The sequence below is a fragment of the Lolium perenne genome, chromosome 3, assembly GCF_019359855.2.
Source record: "Lolium perenne isolate Kyuss_39 chromosome 3, Kyuss_2.0, whole genome shotgun sequence".
In the NCBI taxonomy this organism is placed as follows: domain Eukaryota; kingdom Viridiplantae; phylum Streptophyta; class Magnoliopsida; order Poales; family Poaceae; genus Lolium; species Lolium perenne.
Window position 1 is genome coordinate 242,538,025 of NC_067246.2, and position 18,087 is coordinate 242,556,111.

General features: G+C 41.4%; 1 protein-coding gene across 1 annotated transcript; it reads left to right on the forward strand.

Annotated features, from left to right (window-relative positions):
• The first annotated feature begins 749 nt into the window (after window positions 1-749).
• LOC127343802 (probable 3-hydroxyisobutyrate dehydrogenase-like 1, mitochondrial) lies at window positions 750-2,057 on the forward strand. Its single transcript, XM_051369999.2, has one exon. The coding sequence runs from the start codon at window positions 782-784 to the stop codon at window positions 1,808-1,810; it is 1,029 nt and encodes a 342-aa protein (XP_051225959.1). The 5' UTR covers window positions 750-781; the 3' UTR covers window positions 1,811-2,057.
• Window positions 2,058-18,087: the final 16,030 nt, after the last annotated feature.

The window sequence follows — 18,087 nt, forward strand, 5'->3', positions numbered from 1 at the left end:
TTACATATTGTAGTGCATATGTAATCTTGTTTTTGGTATTAAAAATTGCCTAATAATCTAACATCAATTAGTTCAAATCAATTTTTTGAGAGGTGTTGAAATTGTTTTTTAGAAACACAGTACAAACGCGGATGCTCACATACACGCGCATACACTCACCCCCGTGAAATCGTCTCTGAAAGAAATGCTTTGCTGGAGTATTATTTTTACTGGTAAATGGCGTAGCTAGTGCAGACAAACTTGGATGGGCTTTAGAACATTTCTGTTCCCTGTAAGTATATTTAAACTTCAAAGTTCAATTGCAATGTATGTTTTTTTTTTTGTTTTTCGAAACACAGTACAATCAAAGACACTTATACATAAGTATACATACTTACCTCTATGAATGCACACACGCACATCCTACCCCTATGAGCACCTCCAAGAGACTGCATCGAAAAAAATGATCCAACGAGCTTTGAGATTAACGAAGTCACTACAGGCGACGTTCCTGAAAAATATTCCATTTTTATGAGAGATTAAAGTGTCTGAGATTTGAACTCTCGTGAGATGTATGGATTGAAAGATTGAAGTGACATGTCTGGACAATGAATAGGAGGTGCGATGTACCTGGTTGCTGTCATTTGTCTCAGAAAAATAATAAAGAATATAAAATAAAAACTGGCTGCTGCTATCACCTTATTATCGGCTGATACTGCGAGAGTGGAGGGTATTTCAGTCAATTCCCTTCACACCCAGACAACTTACCTGGCTGGCAGTCCGCCCCCAAATCCAAACCCAAATGCTCGCCTACATCTCCCGATCCATCGCACGCCGCAGCCCGCGCCTTCCGCTTGCCTCCGCCGCCGCAGTAGCAGCCATGTCGTCGTCCGGCACCGCCGCGAACGACTCCAGCCTTCCCATCTCTCCGGACACCACCCGCGTCGCCTGGGTGGGGACGGGCGTCATGGGCCAGTCCATGGCCGGCCACCTCCTCGCCGCCGGCTACGCGCTCACCGTCTACAACCGCACGCCCTCTAAGGCCCATGGCCTCGTAGCGAGCGGTGCCAGACTCGCGGACAGCCCGCGCGCCGCCGCGGCCGCCGCTGACGTCATCTTCCTCATGGTCGGCTTCCCCTCCGACGTCCGCTCCACTACCCTCGACTCCTCCACCGGCGCCCTCGCCGGCCTCGCCCCAGGCGGCGTCCTCGTCGACATGACCACCTCCGACCCCACCCTCGCCGCCGAGATAGCAGCTGCCGCAGCGGGCAACGGCTGCGCCGCGATCGACGCCCCCGTATCAGGCGGCGACCGCGGGGCCCGCAACGCCTGCCTCTCGATCTTCGCCGGCGGAGACGCGGCCGTCGTCGGCCGCCTGGCGCCACTCTTCAAGCTGATGGGCAACGCCCTGTACATGGGCGGTCCTGGCGCGGGGCAGCGCGCGAAGCTGGGCAACCAGATCGCCATCGCGTCCACCATGGTGGGGCTCGTGGAGGGCATGGTGTTCGCGCACAAGGCCGGGCTGGACGTGGCCCGGTGGATGGAGGCAATCTCCACCGGCGCCGCGGGGTCCAAGTCGCTGGAGCTGTACGGGAAGCGGATGCTGGAGCGCGACATGGAGGCCGGGTTCTACGTCCGGCACTTCGTCAAGGACCTCGGCATCTGCCTGTCGGAATGCCAGACCATGGGGCTGGCGCTGCCGGGACTCGCACTTGCGCAGCAGCTATATGTGTCGCTGCTTGCGCACGGCGAGGGCGGGCTCGGCACGCAGGCGCTCATACTGGCCGTCGAGCGGCTCAACAACACTAGCCTTGAGAAGAAAGGGGAGTGAGCTTCCCGGAGCCGTTTGTTTCTGAGAGTTGGGTTGATGTGCAATTTGAGAATGTTGGTGCTGTTTCAGTTGATCACTCGTGTAGTATTTGGAATTGCAGGCTCTGTCTGTTACTCTTCACAGTGGTTAAAGGTTCATCAAATAAGATTGCGAAAGTGGAGTGCTAAAACTTCACTACTTGCATTCAGCCCGTAATGGCAATCAACCATGGCAATGAAAACAGCATATTCAGGCTTATGCATTTGAAGTTCACTTTGCATTATTATACTTGCTTATATGGTCTGGAATGACATTTCTAACATTCGGTATGAATTATGGCCATGTGAATTGCTGCTAGTACTATAACTCAGAAGGCCAAGTAAGTTTTTCATCTATCGTCCTCTGTTACTAAACCTGTGGGTTTAATCATGTATTATGTTCCTATAAATATTCAAGAATGCAGGAACATGATAGACAAATCCTTGTGTGGTCTCCATCACCTCCATCTTTGACTGAACTGGTATATAATCTATCTATTGGCATCACACGATTTTGTTGGATTTTTATAGCGAGATATGTTCTCTAAACAGAAGTTTGAGAAGGAATATGATATGAACTTTTCAAGTAAATTTGATAGTTGATGCTGCTAAATACCTGCCCGAAGATGATGACAAGAGGCAACGGGGTTTTGCAGCTGATGAGGATAACTGGAGTGACTGAGAACATATGAGTCGATCATGCGTCTATCCTAGGTTGCTAACAGTATTGACACTCGGGGACGCTGAGTGTTTATAAACACTCGATGTCACTTCGGTTGCAAATATCATACTCAGGGATGCTAACCAGTAATGACTGATAATGGCTCTCGAAAATTTGGTGTTGACTTACTACTCTGTAAGTATGTTGTGCACTAGCATATGAAATTTGTATATTTCATTGAAACTCAAGTCAGACGTTATCTTGAAAAGAAACGAGTATTCTGTATGTTTCACTCAACTCTGATTCTCTGAAGCGTGTTGTTCTTGCAAGCATTGGACATGCTGACTGATGGCGAAGGCTCTAAAAGCTCAACCAAACACACCCCTAGTACATTGTGAATCTCTGCCTTTAGAGCATCTCTAGTAGAGCCCGAAAAAGTGGAAACTGAAAAAGTGGAATTCAGTCCCCGAAAACGTTATTTTGTTCGATTTTGGCAGTGGCGCAGAATAGAAACCGTAAAATAGGAACTGAAAACACGAAATTAAATTCTCGCGGGAGAATTCATCGATGAACACATATAGATGATAGTTCTTGCTCCGATTGAGCACCAAACTTTACATAATACGAACTAATAATCTAAATTAACTACTATCCGCAGCAACGCAAGCTAATTTTGCCCAAAATTCGGCCCCGACGGCCTCTACGCGCGGTGGCGGAGGTGGTGGCGGTGGAAGGCGAGGCGGCGGACGCGTGGAGCTCCTACTCCGCGTCGAGCTCAACGATCACCAGCTTCACGCGACGGACGCGTTCTTCTCGGCGCGCCGCCTCGTATTCCCGGACGGCGTCGGCCTCCTCGCGGCGCCAGCGTGCTCGGGCCTCCGCGTCGGACACGGCCGCCACCTGAGGGACGACCGCCGCCTCCTCGTCATCGTCGTGGACGTAGTCCCCAGTGGACAGGAGCGTCCTCGCCGGCTACGCGACGACCGCTTCCTCCGCCTCCTCCTCCTCCTCGGACGAAGGGGGGCGGCGCGAACCGCCGGAGGAGGACCCCTCGCCTCCAAGCGCGTACCTTGCAAGATTTCCTGGGGGCGTGAGCCCCCAGCTGGTCCACCGGCGGGCGCTGCGCTTGCGCGCGCCCTCCGAGCGGACCCATTTCCGCCGCTCCTCCTCCGTGCGGAATACGGGTGGGCGCGGAGACGAGTCCCCGCCACCCAAACTTCCTCCTCCCCCTAGCGGAGCTTTCGCGGCTAGCCATGCAGAGCTCTACGGGCGGCGCTGCGGAGACGAGAATTATTGCTCGTCGGAGCTAGCGGAGCGAGGCGGCGGCAGCGGCGGAGGGGAGTAGGTTTTGCGAACTGAATTCCCCTCCGCGGCCCCTTTTAATACGGGGCGTGTGGGAAGTTTCTCGGGCTCCCGAACTTCTTTTACGGGCCGGCCCACCGATTCGGGCTCCGTTCTGCGCCACATTCGGCGCGAACCCGTAAATCCGCCGGGATTTACAGGTTAGATGTGGCGACCCGGCATACCACTGCATGGTGTAGTATGCAAGTCTGATATAACACCAATGAAACACCGTTCCACTAGTATTATATCGCTCAGAGTGGTACAACAGAAACATATGCGGGTCCAAGGCATGTCTATAGAATTACAACATTTAACTCTGTTACATAAGATCATCACAGCCTCCTACTTTACAATGAGGTAAAACTGCAAATAAACTCCAGAAGAACGACTCGTAGTCTAGTCTTATCACGAACTCTATTTGTAGTGTATTTCAGTAACTACAGAGGCTAAGAATAGACTCTAGCTAAATAGGAGCTAGGCTTAGGAAGCTAGTTCCCTTCTATGGCTAAACTAGGTTTTCTTCTTGTTGGATGTGGTATTGGACTCCTCTGACAGGTTCCTGTCTCTTGAAGTAGCTGTTGATTCCTCGACCTTCGAGTTGTACTGTAGATCCTCCTTTGATGCCTCCATATCTAAGCAGGGGATTTAAGAGTGGGATGAGTACGAGCGTACTCAACAAGTTCATTATAGGAAAGAGGTGTTTAATGCACTAGCTACAGCATTAGACCAGAAAGTCTAATACCAATGCAAGTTTTCATAACCATTTCTTCAAAAGGTTGCTTTTATTCAGAAGAACTATGTCCGTCAGCCTTCACCGGTTTACTAGAACTTCATGGAGCTCCTTTCAGGCCGCGTTCGCAGTTCCATATCCCGGAACAGGGAGTGACAGGTCACGGTTCTTTACACTCTGCAGAGGTGTGTTGCTTTACCCATAAGAGATCTTAACCTTGGTGCCAACCGGGCATATTCCCCGTCCACACTTCCTTTGGTGTGAGGCCCGGTATAAGGTCTAGCCAATCATGTTCCTCCGCTACCTCGCACACCCACCCTTTGTTGCATACCCCGACCCTGGGTCCTCGTCGGTCCTCTTATACCAATTAAGGATGGACCCCGACCACGACAACAGTTTGGGACTCGTTAACCAAACTCCTTCGCCGACAGCTGCAACCCATCATAGACCACTTACCGTGGGGAATTAGAATGGGATCCCCACCCCACCGCTTGCCCAACCTGGGTCAAGTGTCTACGGTAAGCGCATCCGTTGATGTACGAGAGGTGGAAACACTTTTGACTACTCCGTCCCACTCCAGATCTTATGGTTAACACGGTATTACGGCACAAGAATCACTGGCGACATTTGTTGTTTAATCCTAGATGGATATTAACCTTTGCAATGGAACCTCCACCATATCAACACAATCCATGGTTCCATTGCCCACCACATAGTCATATTCATAGTTATGAAAGTAGTGGTTTTGGTTTTTATGCAATAGTGATAACCATAATACTTTGCAAGTAATTTGATAGAAGTACTCAAATGACATGAGCAAGTGATGAACTTGCCTTTCTTGACTGCAAGATTATGCAGGCAAGGTCTTCGATACGTATTAACTCCAAATTCTGAAATAGCATCATCGTCCAGTAAGGACGATGTTTAAAAGATTGGCAAGGATGCAATAATGCATAAGAATGAGATGCAATCGCTCTAAGCGTGACCTAACCCCGATGATTTATGATTAGTGAGTGGTAATGATTGATTCAGGGTGTGTTGCACTTTTAGGGTGATTCACAAACAAGGTTCTTATTCAGGTGTGATTACTTGGTATGATGAACAGGTAGATAATAAAGCACAGTAATCAATTGAGCACACAAAGAATGATAATTGGCATAATGTTAACATGTAAAGAACAGTTGTCAGTTTTAGTACTATATGGCATGGTTAATGATTACTTGTTATATTCTTCAAAAGAATAACTTTTGAAGAACAGGTTCTTTAATAAAGAACAAGTATGACAATTGGGTTTGTGGTTTATTATAATTTATTCTGGTTTCAAGTAGTTTCTGGAGTACGTATAAGATGGATCACAACATAGTTGGATTCATCAGCAACTAGGGCTTGTGAGGTTGAGATAAGCCTAGGCATCTTGAGCAATCTATTATAAATAGTTGCTATCAAGGTTGGTATACCTTGCTGGGGATAGCTAGTTAGGGTTTATAGGTCCTGTTAGGTAGGGTTGAGGATACCCTCCATTTTCTTCAAAAGAATAACTTTTGAAGAACATACTTCTTAAATACTAAGAAGTATAATAATTAGGTTGAGGTTGTTTAGGTTTGCTATTTAATTCCTTAAGTAAAGATTGGTTGGTTCCTAAATAGGATGTTTGATAATTATCTAACACTAGTAGGGTTTAGTGTGTATAGTATATGATGCATATTATTGGGTATGGTTGCTATTATGGTTCATCACAATGGTGTGATGCTAGTCAAGGCTAATTAAGGATGAAATCTTAGGTAATAGGATCTAGGGTTGATCCTATTTGATCATCTAGGTTTTATTAAGATGAACACATGGAATTCTAAATTCTTAGTGATAGGGCTCCTTCTTTTTATGTGGACATGGCAAGTATTTAATTGTTATTATGGTTCTATGATAGAAAATAAAATATTATGATCACATGTTATAACCTAGGGTTTAGGTTTAGAACAATTTAGGGTTCATAGGGATTAATGGAGCTAGGGTCTAAATGGAATTAGGGTTTTAGGTTTGCACATGAAATGATGAGGTTATCACTTTATTTATAATGGAACTAGGGTTTCCTAATTACCCTATAATTATTGGATTAATAACTTCATTATAAAGTTGAAGTTATTAATAACTTAGAAATAAAAATAATATTGAATTTGGCTTTTTATTATTTTTAAACATTTAATAATTAAAGTAATTATTAATTAGGGTTTAAATTTCCACTAATAAAGATTTAACAAAATAACAAATAAAGAAAAATAGCTTTAATGTTTTCTTTATGTTTCTTACTGGTTTTTATTTATTTTAAAAGGTTTTACTATTTATTGAATTTTAATTCAATTTAGAATTAAAGAAAAGGCTTATTTAATAAGTATTAAATAATGAATTTCTATTTAAAAATATAAATTTCATTTTATATTTTTATTGGATAGATTTTTCTTTTATAATAATTTTGATATCTTATTTGTATTTTTCTGAGCTTTTATGAATTTTCTACATTATTACAAAGTTTCAGGCATTTTCTGTAATTTGAAATTAAACTGAAATACTAAACGTACCCGGCTACGCCTACCCCTACACACTGACTAATGGGCCCGTGGCCACGTCACACGCCACGGTGGCGTCGACATGGCTTGGGTTCACGGTGGCCGGCGGGGCAGTCGCCCATGGTCGCCGGCGTTCCCGGGTTCCCGCGGGGACGTGCGTAGGCGCGTTGTAACGAGGACGCCGAGGCGAACCTCATGATGGTGGCGCCGCTCCGGTTTGGTCACCGGAGCGTGCCCGGCGACGAGGTGTTGCGGCGGTGCCCACGGACTAGCTATGCGGCGGCGCTACGGCGTGTAATCGAGCAGGGCGAGCTAGCCACGAGGTAGAGTGGCTCACCGCGAGTATGACGCGCGTGACGGCGAGGTGGATGAAGGCTTGTATCGCCGGATTTCATGGTTCTGGCCGTCGGAGAAACGAGGTTGACGACGGCGCTACAAGCTGCTCCGGCTCGATTCCTCCTACACGGTGATGATGTCGAGCATGGCGGTGACGACAGTGGTCACGGCGAGGCTTGGGGCTTCCCCAATCGGCGGCGAGAGGTGGCGGTCCGGGAGCTAGGGTTTCATCCATTTTCGGGATAGAGACAGAGAGAGGGGAAATTTGAGGGCTAGGGTTTCATCCGTGGCATTTATACTACCCCTCGCAGTCGTCGGCGTTCGCGGGGTCAACAATTTCGGCCGAGACGTGGAGCTCCGTCGACGCCGTGGTGTCGATCCCTGGCGAGAGGACGAAGACGATTTGCTTCTCTGCCTTTATCCAGATGAAGGGTACGGTGGGCTGTGATGGGCCGTGTTGGGCTCCAGCTGCTGGGCTGCTGGTGGGCTACTCCACGGTCTACACGGCCAGGTAAGCCTGGTAAGTCCTTTTCTCTTCTTTTCTTTTTCTGTTTGATTTTCTATTTTGTTTTTTTTCTATTTGAATTCAGATTTGTATTCATAGTTTAACTCTTTTCTGTTTTGCAGGTATTTGACAATTGGAATTCCATGAGAACTAATACAGGGATCATTGTATTACTGTATTGTTTTTGCATAAACATAATTATATGTGAGCCTTGTTGCAATATTTAATTAGGCAAGAATTTTAGGTATTCATTTTAGTTTCCTTTCTCATTTGTAATATAACTCCCTGTTGAATAATTAGAGTTGGTTATTCCTTTTCCAATTGTTTTGGAAGTTATTATTGGGACTTGATTTCATATTGGAGGAATTGGTCAATTGCACATGATTTTATGTGAGCTCCAATGTACTAGGGTTTTATAGTTTCTATCATAACCCCCCTTATTAAGGTAATACTATTATTATATTTAAAGTATCTAAGTAGGTATTGTTTCCCTCATGGTTCATCTTGATTACAAAGTTAAATGGTTGTTAACCACACCTGGTTTAATTAAGGACTAAGCATTAGGTGGCTCTTTTGTTTTAAAATTGAAGCATAGAATCTGATTAATGAACCATTAGGGTTCAAATGTTATTTACCTAATGATACCTGGTTTGAATCTCAATTATGGCCTGGTTTTATAATTGGAATCACCCAAGTTATTTACAACTAGGTTTGAGATATACTTCTGGGTTGTAGAGTTGAGATGACACCATATTGCATGTGCTAGGGTTTAATCTCCCCCTAACCATGATAAGGTGGTTGTTTACTTAACATTTTAGGTTCTCCTCTAGTTATTATGATATTGAGAATTAGTTTTATCTTCTACCAATTGGTTTCTATTATTAACCTCAATTTATCATTTAAGTAGCTACATTGATTATAGTTCTTTTTATAGTTAACTTTGGTCTTATGGATATATGGTTTCTCACCATATAAAGTATAGAGTTTAACTCTAAGGTTTTCTTAGGTTGTTTAATTTCTGAAGTATAGATATGGTAGGATTCTACTTATGATCACTAAGTGGTTCACAAGTAAAGGTTGAAATCTAAGCCTAGGGTTGCTTATTATTGATCTCCTTATACTTTCATGTGGCTAATGATATCTGCTTATCCTATTAGGGTTTAACTTATCCTCACATACTTCAAGAGTATGATTATGGGTTAAGCATGATCAACTTGTTCTTAATATTTTTACCTCAAGTTCTTAGGGTTTATGATCATTACCCAATTTGTAATGATCAAGGTTTGGCTTCCTAAGGTATCTCTTATTAACTAGGTTTCTCACTTCCATAATCAAGCATTGTCTTGATTATCTAGGGTATAGTACTTCTATTTCACTTTCTAGGATGGCCTACTATGGTTGCCTCTAAAATATATATCCCCGGGTAATGCCTGAGATATTATGTTAGGTTCTACTTAATCAATGATGATATAATCATCTGGTTATATAGATAGTTCTCTCCCTCACATTCAAGTGTTGCCTCAACTAGCTTGAGTGTAACACCATAGCTTGAGCTCTCTTTCATAGGAATATCTATTCTAGGGTTTATGGTATGTTCACAAGATCTCATTAGGTATTTAGTCCAAAACTTCACTTGGCTATCTTGGTTGTAATAATCTCCTCCTCTCCTCTTTAATCCATGGATATAATCTTATTCCATGTGATATTAGGTTGTTTCACCACCCCAAGATGAAATGGTTAATCTATTAATACTTTAGTTCAAAGGTTGTCCTTTATTCTTAAATAGGTAAAGCTATGATTTGTATGATTGGTCTTTCTTATTTTGGAAAGGACTTTAATACTAACTTAAGGTTAGGCTCCATAGGGATTGATGTGATCATCAATATCTATGTTTAACATAAATGGTTTCTCTCTCTAGGAATGTCTTGAATAATATCCTAGGGTTCCTCTTAAAGATGATGATTTAAATGCTTGGATGTATATCCAAGGTTTAGCTCAAGGTTTTCCATTGCTTCTCTAATAAATACTATAGAACTCTCACCTCTCTAGGTTTGATGTGTAATAACTTGGAATGGAGAAGAATATCTATTTATGGAGTGGATCTTCTTGTTATAACTCCAATGTTTAAGTGGAGTGAATACCCTGAGGTTTCATGGTAGGATTATGGATTAGTTTTAAGACATGGAGAAGATAAGTTAGGAATAGTTACTCCAATTATTGTTACTTGATTTCCAATTAAATGGATGTTCATATGTTGTGGCAAGGATTACCATATTATAATCTTTTATAAGATCAAGCAATTGATCATTGATTAAAGTGTTGTTGTGTTGATTATTAGTTCCATTTGATCTAACCCCTTAGGTCAAATCATCTCTACCCAAAACAATGTTTTAACCCAAAGTCACATTGAGGTTTATAGCGCTTGACTTGATGAGCTACTTCAATTCCACCAAGGTCAAGTGAAACTTCAGTTACTGTGACTGTTTTACTTTAAAGCGCGAAAATTCCCCAGATTTTCTATGCATGAATGCAATGCACACATCTGTTTCCTCTATTTTTGTAACCCCATTACCTGGGATATTACAGTCTCTACCCCTTAAACTAAACTTCGTCCTCGAAGTTTGATCGCTCTCACGTTTCCGGTGTGTGGATCTGACTTGTATAGACTAAAACTTTTCTCGAACTCCATGGTGATCTCACTAGATATAATTGAATATATCCCTCGTCCAGATTCTTCCTGGAATCCATTAGGGTTTGACATCAAACAACTATTACTTCCTTTACTTCCATGATTTCCTCCAATATTATAAGCTTGTTTCCTTTCTCATTGAATATTCAATGATTGGGACTCTTTCTTGTCCTGACAGTCTTAATTGAGGCCTAATTGGATAACATTCTCCTATTTGATAGAATAGGTCTTTGTTTTTCCCTTACTACCAAAACTGCAATAATGATACTTGGTAAGGTACTTAATATGGAATGGTCGTGATGGTTTATTTTCCTAAGAATGGATTAGACTAATTTAGTCCATCCAATCATGGTTTATAGTTGATACCTACAACTATTTTGGTTTATTTAGGTTCCATGAAAGGAATCATTCTATTAGTCTTTGGTATTGGTATATTCTATCTTCTTCGGTCCTTGGCCTTTTTGAGCTGTATTTGGTCTATAGTATTTCCTTCATCCAACTTCTTTATGCTTGACTTACTTGAGATTTCATACTTCTGAGTAATTCCTACTCACTTTCTCAAGTGATAGTCCACTTCTTGCTTCCTCGAGGTATAAACCTCGGCTTCTGGTCTGACATCCATCTGAAATTAATGTTCAACAATCTTATGAAAATAAGATTGAACTTCCTCTCAGTTCAGACATTCTGCTCCTATCAAGCTTACAGTATTGAGTTATTGTACATCTAACTCAATCTTTACTCTACCCCTTAGAGTTTTCTTATGGTCTTCAACTCCTTTTCTTCCAACCATTGGATTGATGGTCAGAATATTGGTCTAGATGTAGTTTATGGTTTGTACTCTTCTAAAAGTCTCATGAAGAATGTTTGTGGTGTATCCACTCAATTGTGGACATCCAATGTGAATCCTTCAACTAAATGATTATAGATCTAGCTATTTGGCTGACAAAAATTTTATTTGTTCGATCACAAACTTTTGTTACGATTAATTAAATCGTGGACTATTTGTAATACCAACTGATACCAGCTGTGGTTATTATACCAACTGTGGCTATTTGTTATGTAAAAATAGATTCTGTTATAGGTTCTGATCAACTGGACGAGACATCTTCTGCTTTATCTCGCAATATTGATCCTATACCAATTGTGATCTTCTGATATCAACTATGGTCTTCTTATATCTGCTATGATTTCATAGGTCATCTTCCTTTCTTCGAGGGTTTATTGTTGCAAGAAAACCACTAACTGACACTATGAATATAGTATCCTAAGTGATTTCCCATGCATTCCCTCTTCCATAATGACTATGGATCTGCTTGAGCTTCACCATAATCACCAGATTTCTCATCTTCATGCTTCTTCCGTACTAAAGTACTCCTCTGTTGAGGCAAAGCATGAGTTTTGGTTGGTACTATCTTCAGAGTATTGTGGTTACTTCCCACAACTTTGCTTCCTTTCTCTGATGAACCTTCATCTTGTTTTTGGAATCTTCCAGAATTCGTCGCTTCCTCACACGAATACTATTACCCTCTAGATCTATAGCATCAAGTAATGACTTGATTTTGCAACATGCATTTGCATATCAAAGTCAAACTTCATGTATGGATCTAGTCAAACAATGAAAATCCAAATAAAATCCAAGAAGATTCAGCTTTGTGTTTATAGTACACACCATCATAAGCCTGAATATACTAGTTGAGTAATACATCTCTAAACATCAGGCTCTGATGTGTAGTATATAACACCACATAGATAGGTTTATATCGTGATACTTAGCATGATTATATGGGATTCTACTATTTGTCTCAACATTTACCTTAATTGCACATTTGCAATGAGATAAACTTGAAACAAAGTGGTTTAGGATAGTTAAGGTTAACCTAATTTTATCTGGAAGTACTACTTAACTTCCATTTTGTTGAGGACTACTACACATGATATGTCTGTTTCTAACATCATTATTCTAGACACATAACTATTGGAATATAGCTCCTATACTTCCAAGTTATTGTACCATAAGGCTATGGTTCTGATGTGCTTGGCACACTTCCCATGGTTTTGGAATACAATTCTTGCACTATTAGTTTAGCACTTGGCTTCTTATTGTACTCCTCCTAAATACTTTAGAGGTTCTACTTCATCACATAATGATTCTCAAGTGAATCATATATGACTAGCAACTCTACCATGTAAGTAGACAAGTTTTATTCCTATCACTCTTCCTTACTTCCCATGATTGACTCATCATGGTTTATACTACCTCGTATAACTTATATTCATCCCTTACTATCAGTTGTTTCACAATTTTAGATAAATTTTACTTACCCATTACATAACTTGGTCTACATCTTCTATTAGGACATCTTAATTATCTTTATCACTTGATACTACTCCTATTACAGATCTGGATAACTCTTATTTAATCATAACATATGTTGGTACACATCTTCCAATAGGATAGCTTCCTTATGGTTGTATCCTCTCTTTGGACTACCATGTTTTGTATACCAACAATGATCTACTCATCTATGGTTTTAAGAACTTATTGATGTGCTACATGTTTAGGATTAGCTAACTAACTTCACTTAGGAAAGATAGGTAAGAAATGTTGACTCAAGTGTGTCAGGATTATTCTCAAGTGAATATCCATCTCAAGTCATAAGAATATTTGGTTTAACTAAGACAACTTCCTATAGACACTACCAATCCTATAGGTCTCCTTTAAAGGGTTTTAATCCTTAGGTCAAAGCATTTGCTCTGATACCAACTGTGGTGACCCGGCATACCACTGCATGGTGTAGTATGCAAGTCTGATATAACACCAATGAAACACCGTTCCACTAGTATTATATCGCTCAGAGTGGTACAACAGAAACATATGCGGGTCCAAGGCATGTCTATAGAATTACAACATTTAACTCTGTTACATAAGATCATCACAGCCTCCTACTTTACAATGAGGTAAAACTGCAAATAAACTCCAGAAGAACGACTCGTAGTCTAGTCTTATCACGAACTCTATTTGTAGTGTATTTCACTAACTACAGAGGCTAAGAATAGACTCTAGCTAAATAGGAGCTAGGCTTAGGAAGCTAGTTCCCTTCTATGGCTAAACTAGGTTTTCTTCTTGTTGGATGTGGTATTGGACTCCTCTGACAGGTTCCTGTCTCTTGAAGTAGCTGTTGACTCCTCGACCTTCGAGTTGTACTGTAGATCCTCCTTTGATGCCTCCATATCTAAGCAGGGGATTTAAGAGTGGGATGAGTACGAGCGTACTCAACAAGTTCATTATAGGAAAGAGGTGTTTAATGCACTAGCTACAGCATTAGACCAGAAAGTCTAATACCAATGCAAGTTTTCATAACCATTTCTTCAAAAGGTTGCTTTTATTCAGAAGAACTATGTCCGTCAGCCTTCACCGGTTTACTAGAACTTCATGGAGCTCCTTTCCGGCCGCGTTCGCAGTTCCATATCCCGGAACAGGGAGTGACAGGTCACGGTTCTTTACACTCTGCAGAGGTGTGTTGCTTTACCCATAAGAGATCTTAACCTTGGTGCCAACCGGGCATATTCCCCGTCCACACTTCCTTTGGTGTGAGGCCCGGTATAAGGTCTAGCCAATCATGTTCCTCCGCTACCTCGCACACCCACCCTTTGTTGCATACCCCGACCCTGGGTCCTCGTCGGTCCTCTTATACCAATTAAGGATGGACCCCGACCACGACAACAGTTTGGGACTCGTTAACCAAACTCCTTCGCCGGCAGCTGCAACCCATCATAGACCACTTACCGTGGGGAATTAGAATGGGATCCCCACCCCACCGCTTGCCCAACCTGGGTCAAGTGTCTACGGTAAGCGCATCCGTTGATGTACGAGAGGTGGAAACACTTTTGACTACTCCGTCCCACTCCAGATCTTATGGTTAACACGGTATTACGGCACAAGAATCACTGGCGACATTTGTTGTTTAATCCTAGATGGATATTAACCTTTGCAATGGAACCTCCACCATATCAACACAATCCATGGTTTCATTGCCCACCACATAGTCATATTCATAGTTATGAAAGTAGTGGTTTTGGTTTTTATGCAATAGTGATAACCATAATACTTTGCAAGTAATTTGATAGAAGTACTCAAATGACATGAGCAAGTGATGAACTTTCCTTTCTTGACTGCAAGATTATGCAGGCAAGGTCTTCGATACGTATTAACTCCAAATTCTGAAATAGCATCATCGTCCAGTAAGGACGATGTTTAAATGATTGGCAAGGATGCATTAATGCATAAGAATGAGATGCAATCGCTCTAAGCGTGACCTAACCCCGATGATTTATGATTAGTGAGTGGTAATGATTGATTCAGGGTGTGTTGCACTTTTAGGGTGATTCACAAACAAGGTTCTTATTCAGGTGTGATTACTTGGTATCATGAACAGGTAGATAATAAAGCACAGTAATCAATTGAGCACACAAAGAATGATAATTGGCATAATGTTAACATGTAAAGAACAGTTGTCAGTTTTAGTACTATATGGCATGGTTAATGATTACTTGTTATATTCTTCAAAAGAATAACTTTTGAAGAACAGGTTCTTTAATAAAGAACAAGTATGACAATTGGGTTTGTGGTTTATTATAATTTATTCTGGTTTCAAGTAGTTTCTGGAGTACGTATAAGATGGATCACAACATAGTTAGATTCATCAGCAACTAGGGCTTGTGAGGTTGAGATAAGCCTAGGCATCTTGAGCAATCTATTATAAATAGTTGCTATCAAGGTTGGTATACCTTGCTGGGGATAGCTAGTTAGGGTTTATAGGTCCTGTTAGGTAGGATTGAGGATACCCTCCATTTTCTTCAAAAGAATAACTTTTGAAGAACATACTTCTTAAATACTAAGAAGTATAATAATTAGGTTGAGGTTGTTTAGGTTTGCTATTTAATTCCTTAAGTAAAGATTGGTTGGTTCCTAAATAGGATGTTTGATAATTATCTAACACTAGTAGGGTTTAGTGTGTATAGTATATGATGCATATTATTGGGTATGGTTGCTATTATGGTTCATCACAATGGTGTGATGCTAGTCAAGGCTAATTAAGGATGAAATCTTAGGTAATAGGATCTAGGGTTGATCCTATTTGATCATCTAGGTTTTATTAAGATGAACACATGGAATTCTAAATTCTTAGTGATAGGGCTCCTTCTTTTTATGTGGACATGGCAAGTATTTAATTGTTATTATGGTTCTATGATAGAAAATAAAATATTATGATCACATGTTATAACCTAGGGTTTAGGTTTAGAACAATTTAGGGTTCATAGGGATTAATGGAGCTAGGGTCTAAATGGAATTAGGGTTTTAGGTTTGCACATGAAATGATGAGGTTATCACTTTATTTATAATGGAACTAGGGTTTCCTAATTACCCTATAATTATTGGATTAATAACTTCATTATAAAGTTGAAGTTATTAATAACTTAGAAATAAAAATAATATTGAATTTGGCTTTTTATTATTTTTAAACATTTAATAATTAAAGTAATTATTAATTAGGGTTTAAATTTCCACTAATAAAGATTTAACAAAATAACAAATAAAGAAAAATAGCTTTAATGTTTTCTTTATGTTTCTTACTGGTTTTTATTTATTTTAAAAGGTTTTACTATTTATTGAATTTTAATTCAATTTAGAATTAAAGAAAAGGCTTATTTAATAAGTATTAAATAATGAATTTCTATTTAAAAATATAAATTTCATTTTATATTTTTATTGGATAGATTTTTCTTTTATAATAATTTTGATATCTTATTTGTATTTTTCTGAGCTTTTATGAATTTTCTACATTATTACAAAGTTTCAGGCATTTTACGTAATTTGAAATTAAACTGAAATACTAAACGTGCCGACTACGCCTACCCCTACACACCGACTAATGGGCCCGTGGCCACGTCACACGCCACGGTGGCGTCGACATGGCTTGGGTTCACGGTGGCGGCGGGCGATCGCCCATGGTCGCCGGCGTTCCGGGTTCCGCGGGGACGTGCGTAGGCGCGTTGTAACGAGGACGCCGAGGCGAACCTCATGATGGTGGCGCCGCTCCGGTTTGGTCACCGGAGCGTGCCCGGCGACGAGGTGTTGCGGCGGTGCCCACGGACTAGCTATGCGGCGGCGCTACGGCGTGTAATCGAGCAGGGCGAGCTAGCCACGAGGTAGAGTGGCTCACCGCGAGTATGACGCGCGTGACGGCGAGGTGGATGAAGGCTTGTATCGCCGGATTTCATGGTTCTGGCCGTCGGAGAAACGAGGTTGACGACGGCGCTACAAGCTGCTCCGGCTCGATTCCTCCTACACGGTGATGATGTCGAGCATGGCGGTGACGACAGTGGTCACGGCGAGGCTTGGGGCTTCCCCAATCGGCGGCGAGAGGTGGCGGTCCGGGAGCTAGGGTTTCATCCATTTTCGGGATAGAGACAGAGAGAGGGGAAATTTGAGGGCTAGGGTTTCATCCGTGGCATTTATACTACCCCTCGCAGTCGTCGGCGTTCGCGGGGTCAACAATTTCGGCCGGGACGTGGAGCTCCGTCGACGCCGTGGTGTCGATCCCTGGCGAGAGGACGAAGACGATTTGCTTCTCTGCCTTTATCCAGACGAAGGGTACGGTGGGCTGTGATGGGCCGTGTTGGGCTCCAGCTGCTGGGCTGCTGGTGGGCTACTCCATGGTCTACACGGCCAGGTAAGCCTGGTAAGTCCTTTTCTCTTCTTTTCTTTTTCTGTTTGATTTTCTATTTTGTTTTTTTTTCTATTTGAATTCAGATTTGTATTCATAGTTTAACTCTTTTCTGTTTTGCAGGTATTTGACAATTGGAATTCCATGAGAACTAATACAGGGATCATTGTATTACTGTATTGTTTTTGCATAAACATAATTATATGTGAGCCTTGTTGCAATATTTAATTAGGCAAGAATTTTAGGTATTCATTTTAGTTTCCTTTCTCATTTGTAATATAACTCCCTGTTGAATAATTAGAGTTGGTTATTCCTTTTCCAATTGTTTTGGAAGTTATTATTGGGACTTGATTTCATATTGGAGGAATTGGTCAATTGCACATGATTTTATGTGAGCTCCAATGTACTAGGGTTTTATAGTTTCTATCATAACCCCCCTTATTAAGGTAATACTATTATTATATTTAAAGTATCTAAGTAGGTATTGTTTCCCTCATGGTTCATCTTGATTACAAAGTTAAATGGTTGTTAACCACACCTGGTTTAATTAAGGACTAAGCATTAGGTGGCTCTTTTGTTTTAAAATTGAAGCATAGAATCTGATTAATGAACCATTAGGGTTCAAATGTTATTTACCTAATGATACCTGGTTTGAATCTCAATTATGGCCTGGTTTTATAATTGGAAACACCCAAGTTATTTACAA